Raw genomic sequence first — 15,803 nt, 5'->3', positions numbered from 1 at the left:
ATTTTCAACTCTAAAGTCTCATACCTACACAATCATATAATCATCACACTTGACCTTCTTCAAATAATGTGAGATTGTATAATTTACTTGATACTTCTCCTTACAGATCACAGGACAACTAACTGTGACATATCGATAAAGCGATATAAACAAATTATTCCTCATTTTTGTTAAATAATTAGTGAGAGAGTTGAAAGCATTATATTGTGTTCAAATTAAGTATTATTATCTTATCAAAGGAAAAAAGAACACACTATTTTTATAGTCTAAATCTTAAAAATAAAATTAGTATTTATTAAATAGCAGAGATAATAATCACAATATACTTTGACCATCATAGTCCAAATTCTTAACTCATGACAAATATTTTTTCTTAAAAAGGGAAAAGAAAAACTATATAGTAATTTAACTAACAACATGGTATGTACATGTGTGATCACTATATGGATTTAAATAAAATCACAATAAAAGCCAAAATACTTCTCTGTCACTTCTATAAACTTTGAATTTTTTTTCCTTTTAATTTTAAATTGAAACTTTTAGTGAAAACAATATAGTAATTTATGTTATATTGGGATTCTATATTTGAGTGTAAGGTAATCACATGGTGAGGCATGGAGAAAAGCTAAGTTAATGACACCACCAACCTCATCATTGGACATGGTTAGTTTCTGGCTATATATATACATATACATATATTTATATAAATACTTAAATATAAATATTAATATGACTCCAAAAAGAGGATGTCACCTAATTCTAATTTCTTCTTCTTATTATTACTATATTTTATTTATTTTGAGGGACATATAATAATTTTATTTCTTTATTATCATCATAATTATACAGCTTTACCAAGATATGAAAGGATATATGTACATGTACACAATCTTTTATATAAGATTATTATTAGGTTAGTTTAGTAATTATGTTTTTCATTCCTTATTTCTTAAGATAGCTATTTAAAAAAAAAAAACTTTTTAATATTATTTACACCACATATATATTTTCAATATTGGATTTTGGTTTGTACACCAATATTTACAAGAAGAAACAAAATTGGAAATTTGAGAATCATTGTTTTTTAAATTATATATTTGAATTTTTCTTCATAAATTAATAATTAAAAAACATAAATGTTTGAATAAAATTTTTTATAAAGAGAACTAAAATATTTAAAGTGAAATAAGAAAAATTTAAGAATTAAACATTAATAAGAAAATATTTTAACATAATATTATAGGGTGTAAATATAATTTCCCAATATTTTAAAGTGAAAATATATTCCACAATCTATTAATTCCATGTTACTAATGATTTGGAAATATTTTTGATAATGGATGAATGATTTAAGATGATCATTAAATGGGAAATATAATTTAATTTCCCACTTAGTTAAATGAATAGAAACTCATTAATTATTGGTCAATCTAGGTCATGCCAATATGATCTCTCTTTATTTATTTATTTATTTATTTATTTTGTTTTGGTAAAATAATGACCACAAAAAAATAATAATAATAATTAAGTGCATCTTTTGATAGATCCTAAAAGTTCATAAAGTTCTTCCACTTAATATTATTTAAATTAAAAGCCATCTAATCAAAGAGTGGGATGGATCACCTGAATATTTGGATGTTAAATTTAATATAATTAATTAGACATGTTTTCATGATTTTGGTGATTTATTAGTTCTATTCAATTTTGTTAAGTATTATTATTAAATATAAGTAGTTTTTAACAATTTTTATAAGTGGTGTTATTTGATTAGTTAATGATATTTTTTAAAAATTATTTTTTTAAGTTATATAAAATTTAATATTTAATTATACAATAAGACACCGAACAAAATATTAAGTTTTCTTAATATATAAGGTTTTAATTTTTTTTAATTATTTATTTGTTTTGTTTTTTTCTATTTTGTCTTTTTGTGAAATTTTAATGGAGTTAAAATTGAACTAAATTTATTTAAGTGGGTGTAACAGACATGGATTATATTATAATTACTTCTTGATTTTAAGAGTCTTTAAATTAGGACAACCTAATGATTGGCAATCAAGAATATCTTTAATCCATTAGCAAAAAAAAAATTAAAATTTTAAGGGTAGGAAAAGTGGATTCTTTGAATTGAAGACTTTAATTTAATTTTGATAGTTTTTTTTTTTTTTTTTAATTTTTATTATCTAATTTAATTTCTTGTGAAAAAGGGAATGAAACTAATAAAAGCCAACCAAGAAGCTTTCACAATACTTAATTAAGTCCTTTGGTTTTTCAGCTGGCATAGCTTGCTGGCTGCTCACCATTCTTTAATGGGTCAAGTTTGTTTCTATATTGCCATAACTTTATAGAGAGATTAAATTAAAATAATTAGAACTATTCTTTCTTTGTTTTCTAACAACTTTGTGCAATTTGATTAAGTAAGAAACATCACATATATTGACTACCAAATTGTGGTGTTAAGGGTCATGCCCAAGTTGTTTTTTTAGTGTTTGAATTTTTACGACGCTATTTAAATTTGATCTTAAAAATAGCACTTTCAGTGAAAGTTATGAGATTTAATAGATTCTTAAATAAGTGGGTTGGGCTATATTTTTAGTTGGGAAATTTGCGGCAAAAGTCCTGAGAAAGTTCGGTTTGATACAGATAAGTCTCCAACCTCCAAAATTAGCGGCAATAGTCATCAATGTCATACTTTTTATTTGTCCGTTAGTCCTAATTTTAACTGAGCCGTTTTCTTTTTTTAAATTGTCACGTGTCAAAATATTATTAGTCCAAATTATTATTTTAATTTTAAAAAATAAAAATAAACATAAAATGAATAAATAAACACCACATAACAAACCAAGTGTTCTCACTATATTGTACATTTGGTTGGCGATTTAGGTTTGATTAATAAACCTAAATCTAATTTGTGTTAGTGAGTTTTTATTGTAATTGAGTTGGTTAGCCATCATTAGAATAGTTATATGGAATTTGATTAGTAAGCAACACCACATACTAATACTAATAGACCACTAATGTTGGTGACACATTGGCAAAAAGTGACCTACCAAGACTCAATTCTTGACTATTTAGATATCAATTCTCACTAGTCATGGTGAGTAGAAATATTACATCTCATGTGGACATGTGGAAATATTTAAATAGATTATTTTTCATTCTATATATGATCCCACTAGTATTGCTATTTTTACCAATAATAAAAAAATTAATTTACAGTATAAATATTTAAGTTTAATTTCTTGTTGAAAATAAATACCTAACGAAAATAAATTATATCAAAATATATTTGGACCAAATCGAGATTAGCAGAGTATTTTAAATAAGAGAAATTTGCGATAAAAATACATAAGTTTAATTCTCAGTTGTAAATAAATACTTAACTTTAATTTTTTGCGATAATAATACATAAGTTATATTTCTGAAACTTATTTAAGTATTTGCATGTTAAGTGTTAAGTAAATATAACTTAACTAAACTTACGTATTATTACCGCAAAAATATAACTTAGTTATTATTAACGCAAAAAATTAAGCTTAAGTATTTATTTACAACTGATAATTAAACTTAATTATTTATGATATAAATTAGTCTTTTAAATAATTATTCCTAAATTAAACCCCTACAAAAAATAACATTAATTACAATTTTTTTAGTGGAAAACTATAAATTTATTGTAATAATAAGAAGTGTAATAAAAAAAAAATAATAAGAATAAATAAGAATTCCTTCAAAAAGAAAATGATCGATAAAATAAATTAGGGTTTGGATTTAAAGCTTTCACCTTTTCATTTCTTTACCCACAGAAAAACCTTTCACTCTCAGATTTGAAAAAACCAGAAAAACTAGCCGTTGGATCTTCCCTTCTAAGCAATGTCGAACGTTGAGAAAGAGACAGACGAGAAGAAAGGGGGAGGAGAGATTTTGTTCTGCGGCGGAACGTCATGGGAAACGATCGGTCGGAAAAAGGGACCCGTCGAAGGCAATTTGGTTTCCCCAACTCGACTCAGATCTCTTCTCAATGTCGACATTCGTTTCGTTGCATCTGGTTGTGCTTCGTGTCATTGTGTGGCGTTGGATGTTGAAGGACGTTGCTTTACTTGGGGACGTAATGAGAAGGGGCAATTGGGTGTTGGTGATAAGATTCAACGTGATAGACCCACTCTTGTGTCTCAACTATCAAAGTGAGTATTATCTATCTACATTTGGAACCCTAACATTCTCTGGTCTATGAAAGATGTTTAATTTTTGAGTATTGATTTTTGAACAACTATTGGGCTAACAGTTTTTTATATTATTTATTAAATAAAAATTTAAAATTTATAGGATTTGATATTCACATTGGATTGTGGTTCGGTTTGGCTTAGTTTCTATAAGAGCATCTCTAATAGAGTGTTAAGTTGTACTAAATTTGACCCAAGATAAATGTCTCAGTGAGTATATTTGAACAACACTTGATAATTGATTAGTGGTTTTTTGTATTATATATTAATAAAAATTTAAAATTTATAGGATCTGATATTCACATTGGACTGTTAGTGTTAATGGTGTGTTACCTCTTATGGTTCGGTTTGGATTAGTTTTTATAAGGTGGTGTTTGGTTGGAGGTGTTGCTATTTGAACACCAACCAATAATTGATTAGCGGTTTTTTTTTTATTATATATTAAATAAAAATTTAAAATTTATGCGATTCGATATTGACATTGCACTGTTAATGGTATGTCACCTCTTATGGTTCGGTTTGGCTTAGTTTTATAAGGTGGCGTTTGGTTGGAAGTATTGCTATATGAACTCCAACCGATAATTGATTAGCGGTTTTTTTGTACTATATATTAAATAAAAATTTAAAATTTGTGGGATTCGATATTGACATTGCACTGTTAATGGTATGTCACCTCTTATGGTTCGGTTTGGCTTAGTTTTATAAGGTGGCGTTTGGTTGGAAGTATTGCTATATGAACTCCAACCGATAATTGATTAGCGGTTTTTTTGTACTATATATTAAATAAAAATTTAAAATTTGTGGGATTCGATATTGACATTGCACTGTTAATGGTATGTCACCTCTTATGGTTCGGTTTGGCTTAGTTTTATAAGGTGGCGTTTGGTTGGAAGTATTGCTATATGAACTCCAACCGATAATTGATTAGCGGTTTTTTTGTACTATATATTAAATAAAAATTTAAAATTTGTAGGATTCAACATTGAACATTGTATTGTTAACAGTATGTCACCTCTTATGATTCGGTTTGGCATAGTTTTTATAAAGTGGCGTTTGGTTGGAGGTATTGTTATTTGAACACCAACTGATAGTTTCTCATATTATATATTAAATTAAAATTTAAAATTTATAAGATCGGATATTGATATTGCATTGTTAGCGGTATATCACCTCTTATAGTTTGTTTTGGCTTAGTTTTTTATAAGGTGGCGTTTGGTTGGAGGTATTGCTATTTGAACACCAACCGATAATTGATTAGCGACTTTTGTAATATTGGCTTTTATGTTTGATGCGTTATAGGTACAAAATTGTTCAAGCTTCAGCTGGGAGGAATCACACAGTTGTAGTTGCCGAAAATGGAGAGTCCCTAGCCTTTGGTTGGAACAAACATGGACAACTGGGAATAGGCTCGACAAAAAATGAATTTGAACCATCTCCAGTTAGTTGTCTTGTGTCTGATGTGAAAACTACTGCATGTGGGGCTGATTTCACCGTTTGGTTATCTTCGGTTGAAGGAGCTTCTATACTGACCGCGGGTCTCCCACAATATGGGCAACTTGGGCACGGGACTGACAACGAGTACAATACTAAAGATGGCTCGGTGAAGCTTGCTTACGAAGCTCAACCTCGCCCCAAACCAATAGCTTCCCTTTCGGGGGAAACAATTGTTAAAGTTGCGTGTGGAACAAACCATACAATTGCTGTGGATGCAAATGGTCATGTTTACTCATGGGGATTTGGTGGTTATGGAAGACTTGGACATAGGGAGCAGAAGGATGAGTGGGAACCTCGCCGTGTTGATGTTTTCCAGAGGCAAAATGTTTTACCTCCCGACGCTGTTATATCTGCTGGCTCTGTTAATTCTGCGTGTACTGCTGCTGGAGGCCAGTTATACATGTGGGGGAAATTAAAGAATACAGGTGACGATTGGATGTATCCTAAACCGGTCTTGGATCTAAGCGGTTGGAATTTACGTTGTATGGATTCAGGTAACATGCACCATTTTGTTGGAGCTGATCAGTCATGTATAAGTTGGGGTCAGGCTCAGAATGGTGAGCTGGGATATGGTCCAATGGGTCAGAAATCTTCTGCTATCCCAAAAAAAGTGGATATTCTTGAGGGTATGTATGTTATCAGTGTTGCATGTGGTTTGAGCCACTCAATGGTTGTAGTTGATAGAACAAATGTCGCCGACCAACTTTCTCAGCTCGATATTTATGATGGCAAGGCTTTCGAAGAAGGGACTGAAGAAGAGCCTGCGAACCAAACTCAGCCAGCTACGAAAAAGAAGAGGAAGAATGCAAAAGACGAGGAAGATAATGACGACGATGATTTGGCCGAAAATGGGCATAAAGGAAAACGGGGTGGGAAGGTTTCAGCAAACAAAAGCTCGAAAGCACCTGCAGCTCGGGGGAAAACTGGAAAAGGCAAAAGCGGAAGGTCGCGAAAGTCATAATTAGTTTATAAGTTTTCTAACATGCCATTTCTAAAATTTTGGACTCTCAGTGTAGAGATTGTTGAATTGATCAACTGCTTTTGTGTATTAGAACTTCTTTTACCTTAAGTTAAATTGTTAACTCATGGTACAAATTAGAAGCATTTTAAAACTTGTGACTTTAATATATTATCTCTGACCCTTTTCAGTTATTTGCATTTGTAAAGAATATACCAGAAATTATGTTACATTATTCTAGTCATCTTTTTTTTGTTCAGTCAGTACTCTATACAGTGGTACTAAAGCTTCAAAGACCGATAATGGTCTCGATGTGTTGTATAAAAATGACTAGAGAAATTTAACTTTGTTCACCGCTAGCTAGGCGTTTCTCTTCCTCAACTTGTTCGAGCAATGCCTCGAGTTCTGCTTCAGTCAGACCCTGTAATCGCTTCTGCAAATTCGAAAGTAAGACTCATTTAGTTGTAATCGATTTCATACAAGGAGAAACAATTTTCGAAAACTATATCATGGAAATAAGACTGTGATTAGCTCTTAGACTATGTTTTATGTGTTTTCTTCTAATACTTGTTTTTCGAAACTAGGCTCCCCAGTCCCTACCCGAACCTATAATATTTGAGGACGAAAGGACTCGAATTTTAGATCTTGTTTGGGCAAACTACACGCCTGACCATTTGAGCTACCCCACGAGTCAATACATTTCATCTTATATATTTTCTTGTTATGAAGTGAAAAAGATCGAAATAACATATCATAACCAACTGACAAAACTACTTGTTAAAAATAACATCTTGTTATTGCATCAAAACATATAAATATTGACTAATCTGATTAAGAGAAATTTCTCAACCGAAAAACTTCAACAAATTTACAGTTTGTCGCTATTGAAGAAAGTTTCTTTAATCTAATCATGAAAAATGTTTTGAAAAGGGACAATATTGTTTAATCAAGAAAATTATACTGATTTTTAAGAAGTATACCTCCATGACTTTACTTTCGTAATCGCGTAATTGTTGAGCATAAGTCATTTCCTTATTCGAAACTCGAAAAATATACGTCGAAATCCATCCAATAGTAAGTCCTAAAACCAGAACCAACTGAACTACATTTCCTGCCTGTAAAGGATCAACTCCAACAAACTGCACAAAGACATAAAACACACATAAAAGTTGGTATGAAAGTATGCATTTCAATTAGACTCATACATCTAGAAAAGTTTGTTTCTAACTACATATTTGGTTATAGATTGTATAAGCAAAGCTGAAAAGGAATGAAAAGGAAACATAGGATTATAATGGTAAAATTCTCATGGTAATTAGCTAATGTTTTGGCAAAACTATCCGATGTTCCTAAAAGCGTAATTTCGTCCCAACAGATTTTGTTTGTGAGTTTGTTTTCTTACACAAGATCATAATTGGACGAAATTAACTTTAAGGAACATTGGGTAATTCCCGCTGATTACAAACTCGAAATATTGGGTAGTTATGCTGCAAATATCCCTTAAAATAATAACATACCTCTAAACCGCTTTTCAAGCCAATGCCAAGAGCAGTTACTCCAACCCCAATCAATAGAACATCTTTTCTAGAGTATCCGAAAGGTGTCTGTTATCAAAACAAGAGAATGTGATACAATAAGAACACACATATTTATATGTTCTTCCTTACAACACCCTAGTTCAACTGTAAATGAATTTAGCAACTCATATTTTTATCTGGGGTTCGGTTAAAACCTTCCCTTTAGTTTTACAGATCGAGTGCATTCCTATCGAACTGCAATTGAACTAAAACTAAAGGGAATAAGGGAAGGTTTTAACCGAACAAAGTCTTTAGTTCGATAGGAATGCACTAGAGTGACTTTTACAGATCAAGTGCATTTCTATCGAACTAAAACACTTATTTTATGGACTCCATTTAAGTGTATTTATGACAAGAAAAAGCTTGGAAAAGTTGAAGTAGATACAATAAGGTCATATCATATCTGTTCCTGATGTATATTATAAACTTGAGATAATGCTATAGCACAAAATATCAACATAGAAGGAAACATCTTATATTGGCTCTATCATACTAGAGAAAAAGCATCTTGGTACCACTTTCATTAGTGATATTGAAAGAAAAATAGTTTATAGGAAAAATTATAAGCAATGTGATGCAGAAATGAGAAAGTATGTAATTAAAGTTGAAGAGTTACAAGTTTGTCTCATACATGCCTTTGCCTTATTAGAGGAGTCATTTTGATTGTTGTTGGAGTTTGAAGAACATTTGGGAATGGTAAACACTACTCTTTTCGATATGCTTTTGTACCCTCTTCCCTGAAAAGATGATTCTTTGTCTCTATACAAGCTCTGTGTTATTAGTTTTCCTGGAAATAGATCAAAGGCAACCAATATCAGTTTATTCATATGGTCTTGCATACCGAAAAAGTCTGCAAACTGGGGCGAAAGTTAAGAAAAATATTTAAAAGGCGGAAATTTAAAATATTATATTTCTATCTCCACTCCACACTGATATGATATTGTCTACTTTGAGTCTAAACCTGATAGTTACTTTTCAGAGAACATTTGGTTGGGTTCTGAGGCTCTGAATCATTTTTCGATCCAATTCAATATCATCCATTCCAAATATGAACCAAGACAAGAGAATCTATTCCTTACTCGTACTTATTGAATTTAAAGTATTGATTCAATTTTTTAAAAATTATGTTTCGTAATTTTACAATCTAATTTTTTAATTTATAATTAACTCTTGGATACAAATCACAAGAATGTATATTTTTTTCGAATTTTTCATTAAGACAAAACGGGTTAAATTTTTTTTACGACATAGAGTTTTTGATTAGAATAGAATATTAATCAAACCGAAAGAGCCCTTAACTATATAAGGGGTTAATAGAACGAATCACAGTTTAATTCTTGGATACAAATTACGAGAATCGTATATTTTTTCTCGAATTTTTATTGAGAGGAAAAAGGTTAAATCCTTTTTACAAGATAAAGTTTTTGATCGGAATAAAATATTCATCAAATCGAGAAACCCCTTAACTATATAAGGGGTTAATAGAACGAATCTCACCTTAACTCTTGGATATAAATAACGAGAATGTATATTTTTTTTCTCGAATTTTTTATTGAGAGAAAAAAGAATAAATCCTTTCTACGAGATAAAGTTTTTAATCGGAATGAACTATTAATCAAACCAAAGGAACCCCTTAACTATATAAGAAATTAATAGAACAAATCACACTTTTACTACCAAACTATATTCTTTTACCACTAAACTATATCCATTACAATCCCATTATTATTATTATATAAAGGACCTTTATATCAACCAAGCAAGTACAATTAAAAAATAGGATAAAAAAGAATCATGAAATCATGAGAATAAGTGGCTAGATTCATATATTGGCAAGGGAAAATGGCAAAATCAGTAACAGCTAAGACAAATACAAGTGTAATAAGTGCATATTGAAATGGGGTTCATGTTGAGTGATTTCTTCTTCCAGTTCTAAGAACCAAAATAAAAACAAAAAATTCAGCTAAATTGAACAACACCCAAAAGTAAAAGAACACAGAAAATGAAATAAGAAGAAAAAGGAGCAACCTTTAACAAAAGGTGTGAGCTTGTTTTGGAGGAGTATGAGTGGAAGAGGAGAAATACCCATTAAAGAAACTGCCCCCCTTTGACATAATATGGTGGTTCTTCCATGGAAAAGGGTAGTGGGCATCATCCTTGGAACAGTGACTGAGTTCATCATCTTCTTCTTCTTCTTCTTCTGTTAATATTATTATGACTTTGTATGGAGATAATAGATGAGATTGGTGAATGAAGCCTTCTTCAGCTTCACACTCTGTCCACACACTATTTTTCTCAGTTGGCTAAATTGTTGGGTCCCACATTCCTTTTAAAAAATCTTTTTATGCTTTTTTTACTCTTATAATACTACTAAGTATAGAGGCAGTGCAAGTACTGTGCTGATTTTATATGTGAAGAATAATAGTTAATACAATAATTTAGAGAATGAAAATTCAAAACATTGTATAATATAAAATTAAAATTACTACTCTTTAACTTCTTTCTAAGAATTTTGAAAGACAACAATGTAATTGAAGAATATAAAAGAATGAATAATAATAATGCATGATTAATGTGTTGGAATTTATTTTATCAGGATCTTAGATCTACTCACAAGTATATTGTTTAAACACCCTAAATATGAACTTTCTAAAACGATAAATTAAACACATATAAAGTTAAGAAAACCTTACATTGATGCAGCGGAATTAATGTCTCCTTCCACTCAGATCTCTAACCCTTGTATCCTTTCTGTAGCAGAGTATAATCAAGATCTGAGCCCGAATGTCCTTCTTCTTTGAGTTTGATCCTTCACAGTCTTCCAATCTATGATTGAGTTACTGCTTGCTGTGTGTGGGCACTTACTCTCTCCCTAGGGTCACGAAAATTGATGAAGAGAAAAGAGAAGGATGGTTTCGGCCAGGTTTAGAAAGTGGGGAAGGCTCAGTTTTTCTGAAGAGAGAAATTTCTGTCAGAAGATGATATGAAAACTTGTGATTTGACTGAGCCATCACTTTCTATTTATAGGCAACTACTAGGTTTAGGTTAGGAATTATTTGGCATTAAAATAATGAAAAAATCAATTTGAAAATCCACAAATAGTGGCCGGCCATGGTGTTATAATGGGCCCCACTTGATTTTGCAGTTTTTACAAATTTTATTTCTATTTTCTCAAAAACGCCAATTTTCCAATTCTAACCTTTAAAGTGTCAAAACTAATTATTTAATAACTAAAATAGATTATTAAATAATATTGTCATTTAATTTAATTATTAACTAGACATATAAAGTCCATTAATAAATAAATAAACCTAGAATCTCTTTTCTTTACAATTTCACCCCTGCTTAGTGAAAATTCATAAAATTAGACATAGTCTAACTTTAGAATTATAATTGATCAATTACGAATCAATTAATGAGTCTTACAAGCAGAATGTTCTCAACTAGAATGGGGACCATGGATCTATATGTTGAGCTTCCAATAAGTGAACCAAATTTACCAAGTAAATTCTTACTTATTAATTCTTCGTTCAATCCACTCTTAGAACTTAGAATTGCACTCTCAGACTTATATAGAGCATATTACATGTTCTACGATATCAATATGCTATCTCATTTAACCATTGTTATAATCTTATTGTGATTTAAAGATCCTCTATATAGATGATCTACATCGAGATGGGATTTCTTTACCGTTCTCACCCCTCAATGTATTTTGCCCCTTAAAACACTTAGCTACCTGTAAATGGTGTTTAGTGATCTAATAATTAGTCAGTTAAACAAGAGCTCATCCATTTACTTCTATTTGCTAAGCTCAAAGGGAATCATCACTTGACTTCTATACACCAGTAGAAGCTATAGATTCCATATTTATGTTCAACACTCCCACTCAATCATACTATCATGTTCCCAAAATATACGTATCACCCTAACCTAAAAGTAGGCTTAACTAGTAAATCAAAGAACACGAATAGCACTCTTGAGTTGAGCCTAAGCATATCAGGATTTAGATTCTTTTAATCTTAAGATCAACTACTGATATTGACTTGAAAAGATATATATAACGGTAAGTTTGTAATATCTTAACTTAGTTGCAATATTGGTCCAGTCTAATGTATACTCCATACATTCGAAACTAGTATACTTTACTAATGTCTTGGAAAGAACATAATACTTACTCCAAGTGTAAGTACACATCATCGCTGATTATCACATTAGTGTAAATCCAATAACACTGATGAAACAGGGACCAATTCTTTTGATTCATATGATCACAATCACATTCCACTGTGTTGACGATACTGTAATTGTGAATAAACATATGATCTGGATTTAACTGATTTTGTGTATAAAAGCAATAAATATATTAAACCATTAGCATGTAGAATTCATACAAACATCAATCACTTCAAATTTCTTATATTGATAACTAATCAGATTGTAAAGAGTTTTATTTAGGGCATAAAACCCAACATAATGTCTCTTTATTTTAAAAGCTATATTGAGATTGACTAATGACAATATTTTGGGAGAAAAAAACAAACACTTTAGAGATTATGTTAAAACGTATTTATAAAATTTCTCTAATTGTTGATGTATTTGCATTCAACCTCTTCTATAAACACAATATGAGACCAACAAATAAGAAATAGAATTTCTTGTAAGTGTAAAATCTAAGATTGTCTACAACTTAAAATTTGCAATACCATTTCTCTTTGCAATCAATTGTAAAATAATTAAAACAGAGGTTATAAGGGTCAAATAAGCAGGAGGCGATTAAGCCTCTTATTATATATTAGATTACTATTATAGGGACATGATTTTGTCCCGTGATTGTACTTTCACGGAATGTATTCCGTGATGTACGTCATCCGTTAGATGAGGAAGTTATTTGATATGAGGACTGAGATTGATCTAAGGGTAATTAGGTTTAAAAAATAGTAACGTACCCTGACACTCATCTAATATACCCTGAGACCCATCTAATGTACCACGGAATACATTCCGTGAAAGTACATCACGGGACAAAATCGTGTCCCTACTATTATATGGCTACCCTACCCTTTCTCTTAAAATTAATTTTTTTTTCTTTTTTTCTTTTTTCTTTTTTCATTCTCAGCCCCTACCCTTTCTCTTATCTCCCCCTTTTGTTTTCTTCCTTCTACGCCTGAATCTCCATAGCCACCATGGCTAGAAGCTTTGACCATCGTTTACGCCTTTCCTGCTCACCGTCCTATCTCACTTGAACCCAATCACCCTACACCATCGCATCACCCAAAAATCCAAGTCGTAGTCCTAAGGTTCTCCTTTTCCCTTCAACCCAGGGCCGCCATCATTACCACCCTTCGAGCTCCACTTCTCTCAAATTCGTTCAAGCTAGACTACCCCAAGATCACACTGTCGTCCACATGCCTCCCTTTCACATGCTGCCCTTCTCGCTACACAAATCTGAAACATTTTGAACAAAATAGGTCTTTAGAGAGAGGTTTAAAAATGCTCTATTGTCAAAGCCTCACCCCCATTTTATTCACTCTCTTATTCTCTTACAATTTCCCCACAACAAGAACAAAAAAAAATTCTCACCCACACCATGCTCAGATTTGAGATCAAAACCATATTGATGTCGTTCCAGAGCCTGTTCTGGGTTGGTTTTTGTCATTGATGACCAGAGCCATGGTTTTTGATGCGATCATCATCTATAACCTTCTACGAATCACAAAAGCTTGTGTAGACAAAACCCATCCATAAGTTAAGTAGTTTTAAGATATAGTTGTATGTTAAGGAATTTGATTTTAAGTTTTGGGAATTTGAAGGAGTTGATGATGGTTCTGACGTTTGTGAAGGAATATGAAAAAGGGAAAAATTCATAAATTTCTATTTATAAGATGATGATGGTGAGTTTGTGAGAGATAATAGGATCGTTAAGTGATGAGTTAGATATTGAATCTTAGTTTTTTTTTTTCTTTTTTTTAATTTATTATATTTTTTTGCTGAAAAATTAATTAGATTCTTTGAAGAAGTAGAAGAAGAAGATCAAGATGGGGCTTGGGGATTGTTGAGAATCATGGGGTTCCATCTCAAAACTAATTGGCGATGAGTGGAGTAACACATGTTGTTCAATACGTTTACATTTAATCTATGTGGGACAATATTGTCCCATAGGGATTAATAAAATGATTTAGTTTTAATTTTTTTAGATAATATTTTTTTAATTTTAATAATAGAGAAAATAAAATAAACAACATTAAAGTTTTAATTTTTTTATATAATTTCTAATTATTTGTTTTTTTAATATATTTATTAAGTGTACTAATATTGCTTTGACACTAGATAATTTTAATAACAATTAACAGACCATTTAACTTGGGAAAATAATATTTTATGCTCATTTTTTATTTTAATTTTTATTTTACTACTCTTTAATTTATACCAAATTTTATAGGTTATATTTCCATAATGTGCAATAGGAACTCTAATTTTGATAGAGAAATGCTAAAGTGCACCAGTGGTGCCTAGCACCCTCCTATGTGTCAATATCGCTATTGGTACAACTAAGTATCAGATCCCATATAATTGAATATAATAGCTTTTAGGGAGTATCGTTAGACAATTGCAACGTGACATGTCGCAAAGGTGCTAGGCACCACTGGTGCCTAATAGCAATGCTCATTTTGATAAGTTATGTGAGATTATATTTAGTATTTTGATTATAAAAGAGGGTATTTATTAATTAAAATTATTTTAGAGTTATATTTAATTAATGTGTAAGAAAAAGATAAGGGGTAGTTTTCAATTTATCTCATTTAACTTAGGATAATTACATAAGGCACCATTTTTTGTAAAATATTCATATTTTTACGTTCAAAGAATGTTTTTTTTACATTTTTACGGTTTTCCAAAAAATAACACGAAAACAACATAAAATCAACAAGAAAACAACATAAAAGTAACATGAAAATAACAATAAAAAAACAACAAAAAATAACATACATATAACAAAAAATTAACAACAAATGAACAAAATTCCAACATAAAAAGACCGTATTTTATGTAAATAAAATCAAAAAAATCGTAAAAATATTTAAAATTCCGTGAAACCGTATTTTTGTTGTTTTTGTGCATTTGTGAAATTAACCCTTTAACTTATGTACTAATAGACTAACAAAAATAGTAACGGGCTAACGAACTAACTATTAAGGAAATTACATTGAATACTTATTTTATTTATTTGTTTTTATTTTTACTTTTATTTTTATATTTTTTTTAAAATATACCGACTTTTATAAATAATGTTCTTATTATACTTTTTCAATTAATATAAATAAAATATAATATAAAAATATTTTTATTAATAGATATGCATTCCTCAACTTATCTCTTAACTATTAGTGCGCATCAAATATAAATTTTTGGGATTTATGCTTCAATTTTTCTTATAATTATATTTTTTTTTTAAATTTTTATTTTGAAAAAATATACAAATTGTAATTACAAAGCTAAAGTCAAGGACAAAATTGGTAAACACTAAAATACAAATGCGTCGGGATCGCA

General features: G+C 30.3%; 2 protein-coding genes across 3 annotated transcripts; one reads left to right on the top strand and one right to left on the bottom strand.

Moving 5' to 3' along the window:
* Positions 1-3,735: 3,735 nt before the first annotated feature.
* On the top strand, positions 3,736-6,919 carry LOC115710015 (uncharacterized). Its single transcript, XM_030639501.2, has 2 exons — positions 3,736-4,184; positions 5,523-6,919. The coding sequence occupies exons 1-2, from the start codon at positions 3,874-3,876 to the stop codon at positions 6,676-6,678; spliced, it is 1,467 nt and encodes a 488-aa protein (XP_030495361.2). The 5' UTR covers positions 3,736-3,873; the 3' UTR covers positions 6,679-6,919.
* On the bottom strand, positions 6,822-10,625 carry LOC115709575 (uncharacterized). Of its 2 annotated transcripts, none has more exons than XM_030637708.2 (5): positions 10,281-10,625; positions 8,888-9,039; positions 8,193-8,279; positions 7,656-7,814; positions 6,822-7,108 (listed from the first exon to the last, which is right to left on the bottom strand). In XM_030637708.2, the coding sequence occupies exons 1-5, from the start codon at positions 10,432-10,434 to the stop codon at positions 7,016-7,018; spliced, it is 645 nt and encodes a 214-aa protein (XP_030493568.2). In that variant the 5' UTR covers positions 10,435-10,625; the 3' UTR covers positions 6,822-7,015. The 2 variants fall into 2 exon arrangements, with proteins under 2 accessions (XP_030493568.2, XP_030493569.2); XM_030637709.2 differs by having other exon boundaries at positions 10,338-10,531.
* Positions 10,626-15,803: the final 5,178 nt, after the last annotated feature.

The sequence above is a fragment of the Cannabis sativa genome, chromosome 3 (assembly GCF_029168945.1).
Source record: "Cannabis sativa cultivar Pink pepper isolate KNU-18-1 chromosome 3, ASM2916894v1, whole genome shotgun sequence".
Taxonomy (NCBI): domain Eukaryota; kingdom Viridiplantae; phylum Streptophyta; class Magnoliopsida; order Rosales; family Cannabaceae; genus Cannabis; species Cannabis sativa.
Note: the sequence above shows the minus strand (reverse complement) of the source record. Positions and strands in the feature narration are given on the sequence as shown.

Bases quoted from the DNA above. Each gene is read 5' to 3' on its own strand.
- LOC115710015 (XM_030639501.2), top strand. From the start codon at position 3,874: ATGTCGAACGTTGAGAAAGAGACAGACGAGAAGAAAGGGGGAGGAGAG. The intron at 4,185-5,522 runs GTGAGTATTATC...GATGCGTTATAG, and splicing joins CTTGTGTCTCAACTATCAAA to GTACAAAATTGTTCAAGCTT.
- LOC115709575 (XM_030637708.2), bottom strand. From the start codon at position 10,434: ATGATGAACTCAGTCACTGTTCCAAGGATGATGCCCACTACCCTTTTC. The intron at 7,815-8,192 runs GTATGTTATTAT...GTCTTTGTGCAG, and splicing joins GCTTGAAAAGCGGTTTAGAG to TTTGTTGGAGTTGATCCTTT. The intron at 7,109-7,655 runs GTATACTTCTTA...TCGAATTTGCAG, and splicing joins ACGAAAGTAAAGTCATGGAG to AAGCGATTACAGGGTCTGAC.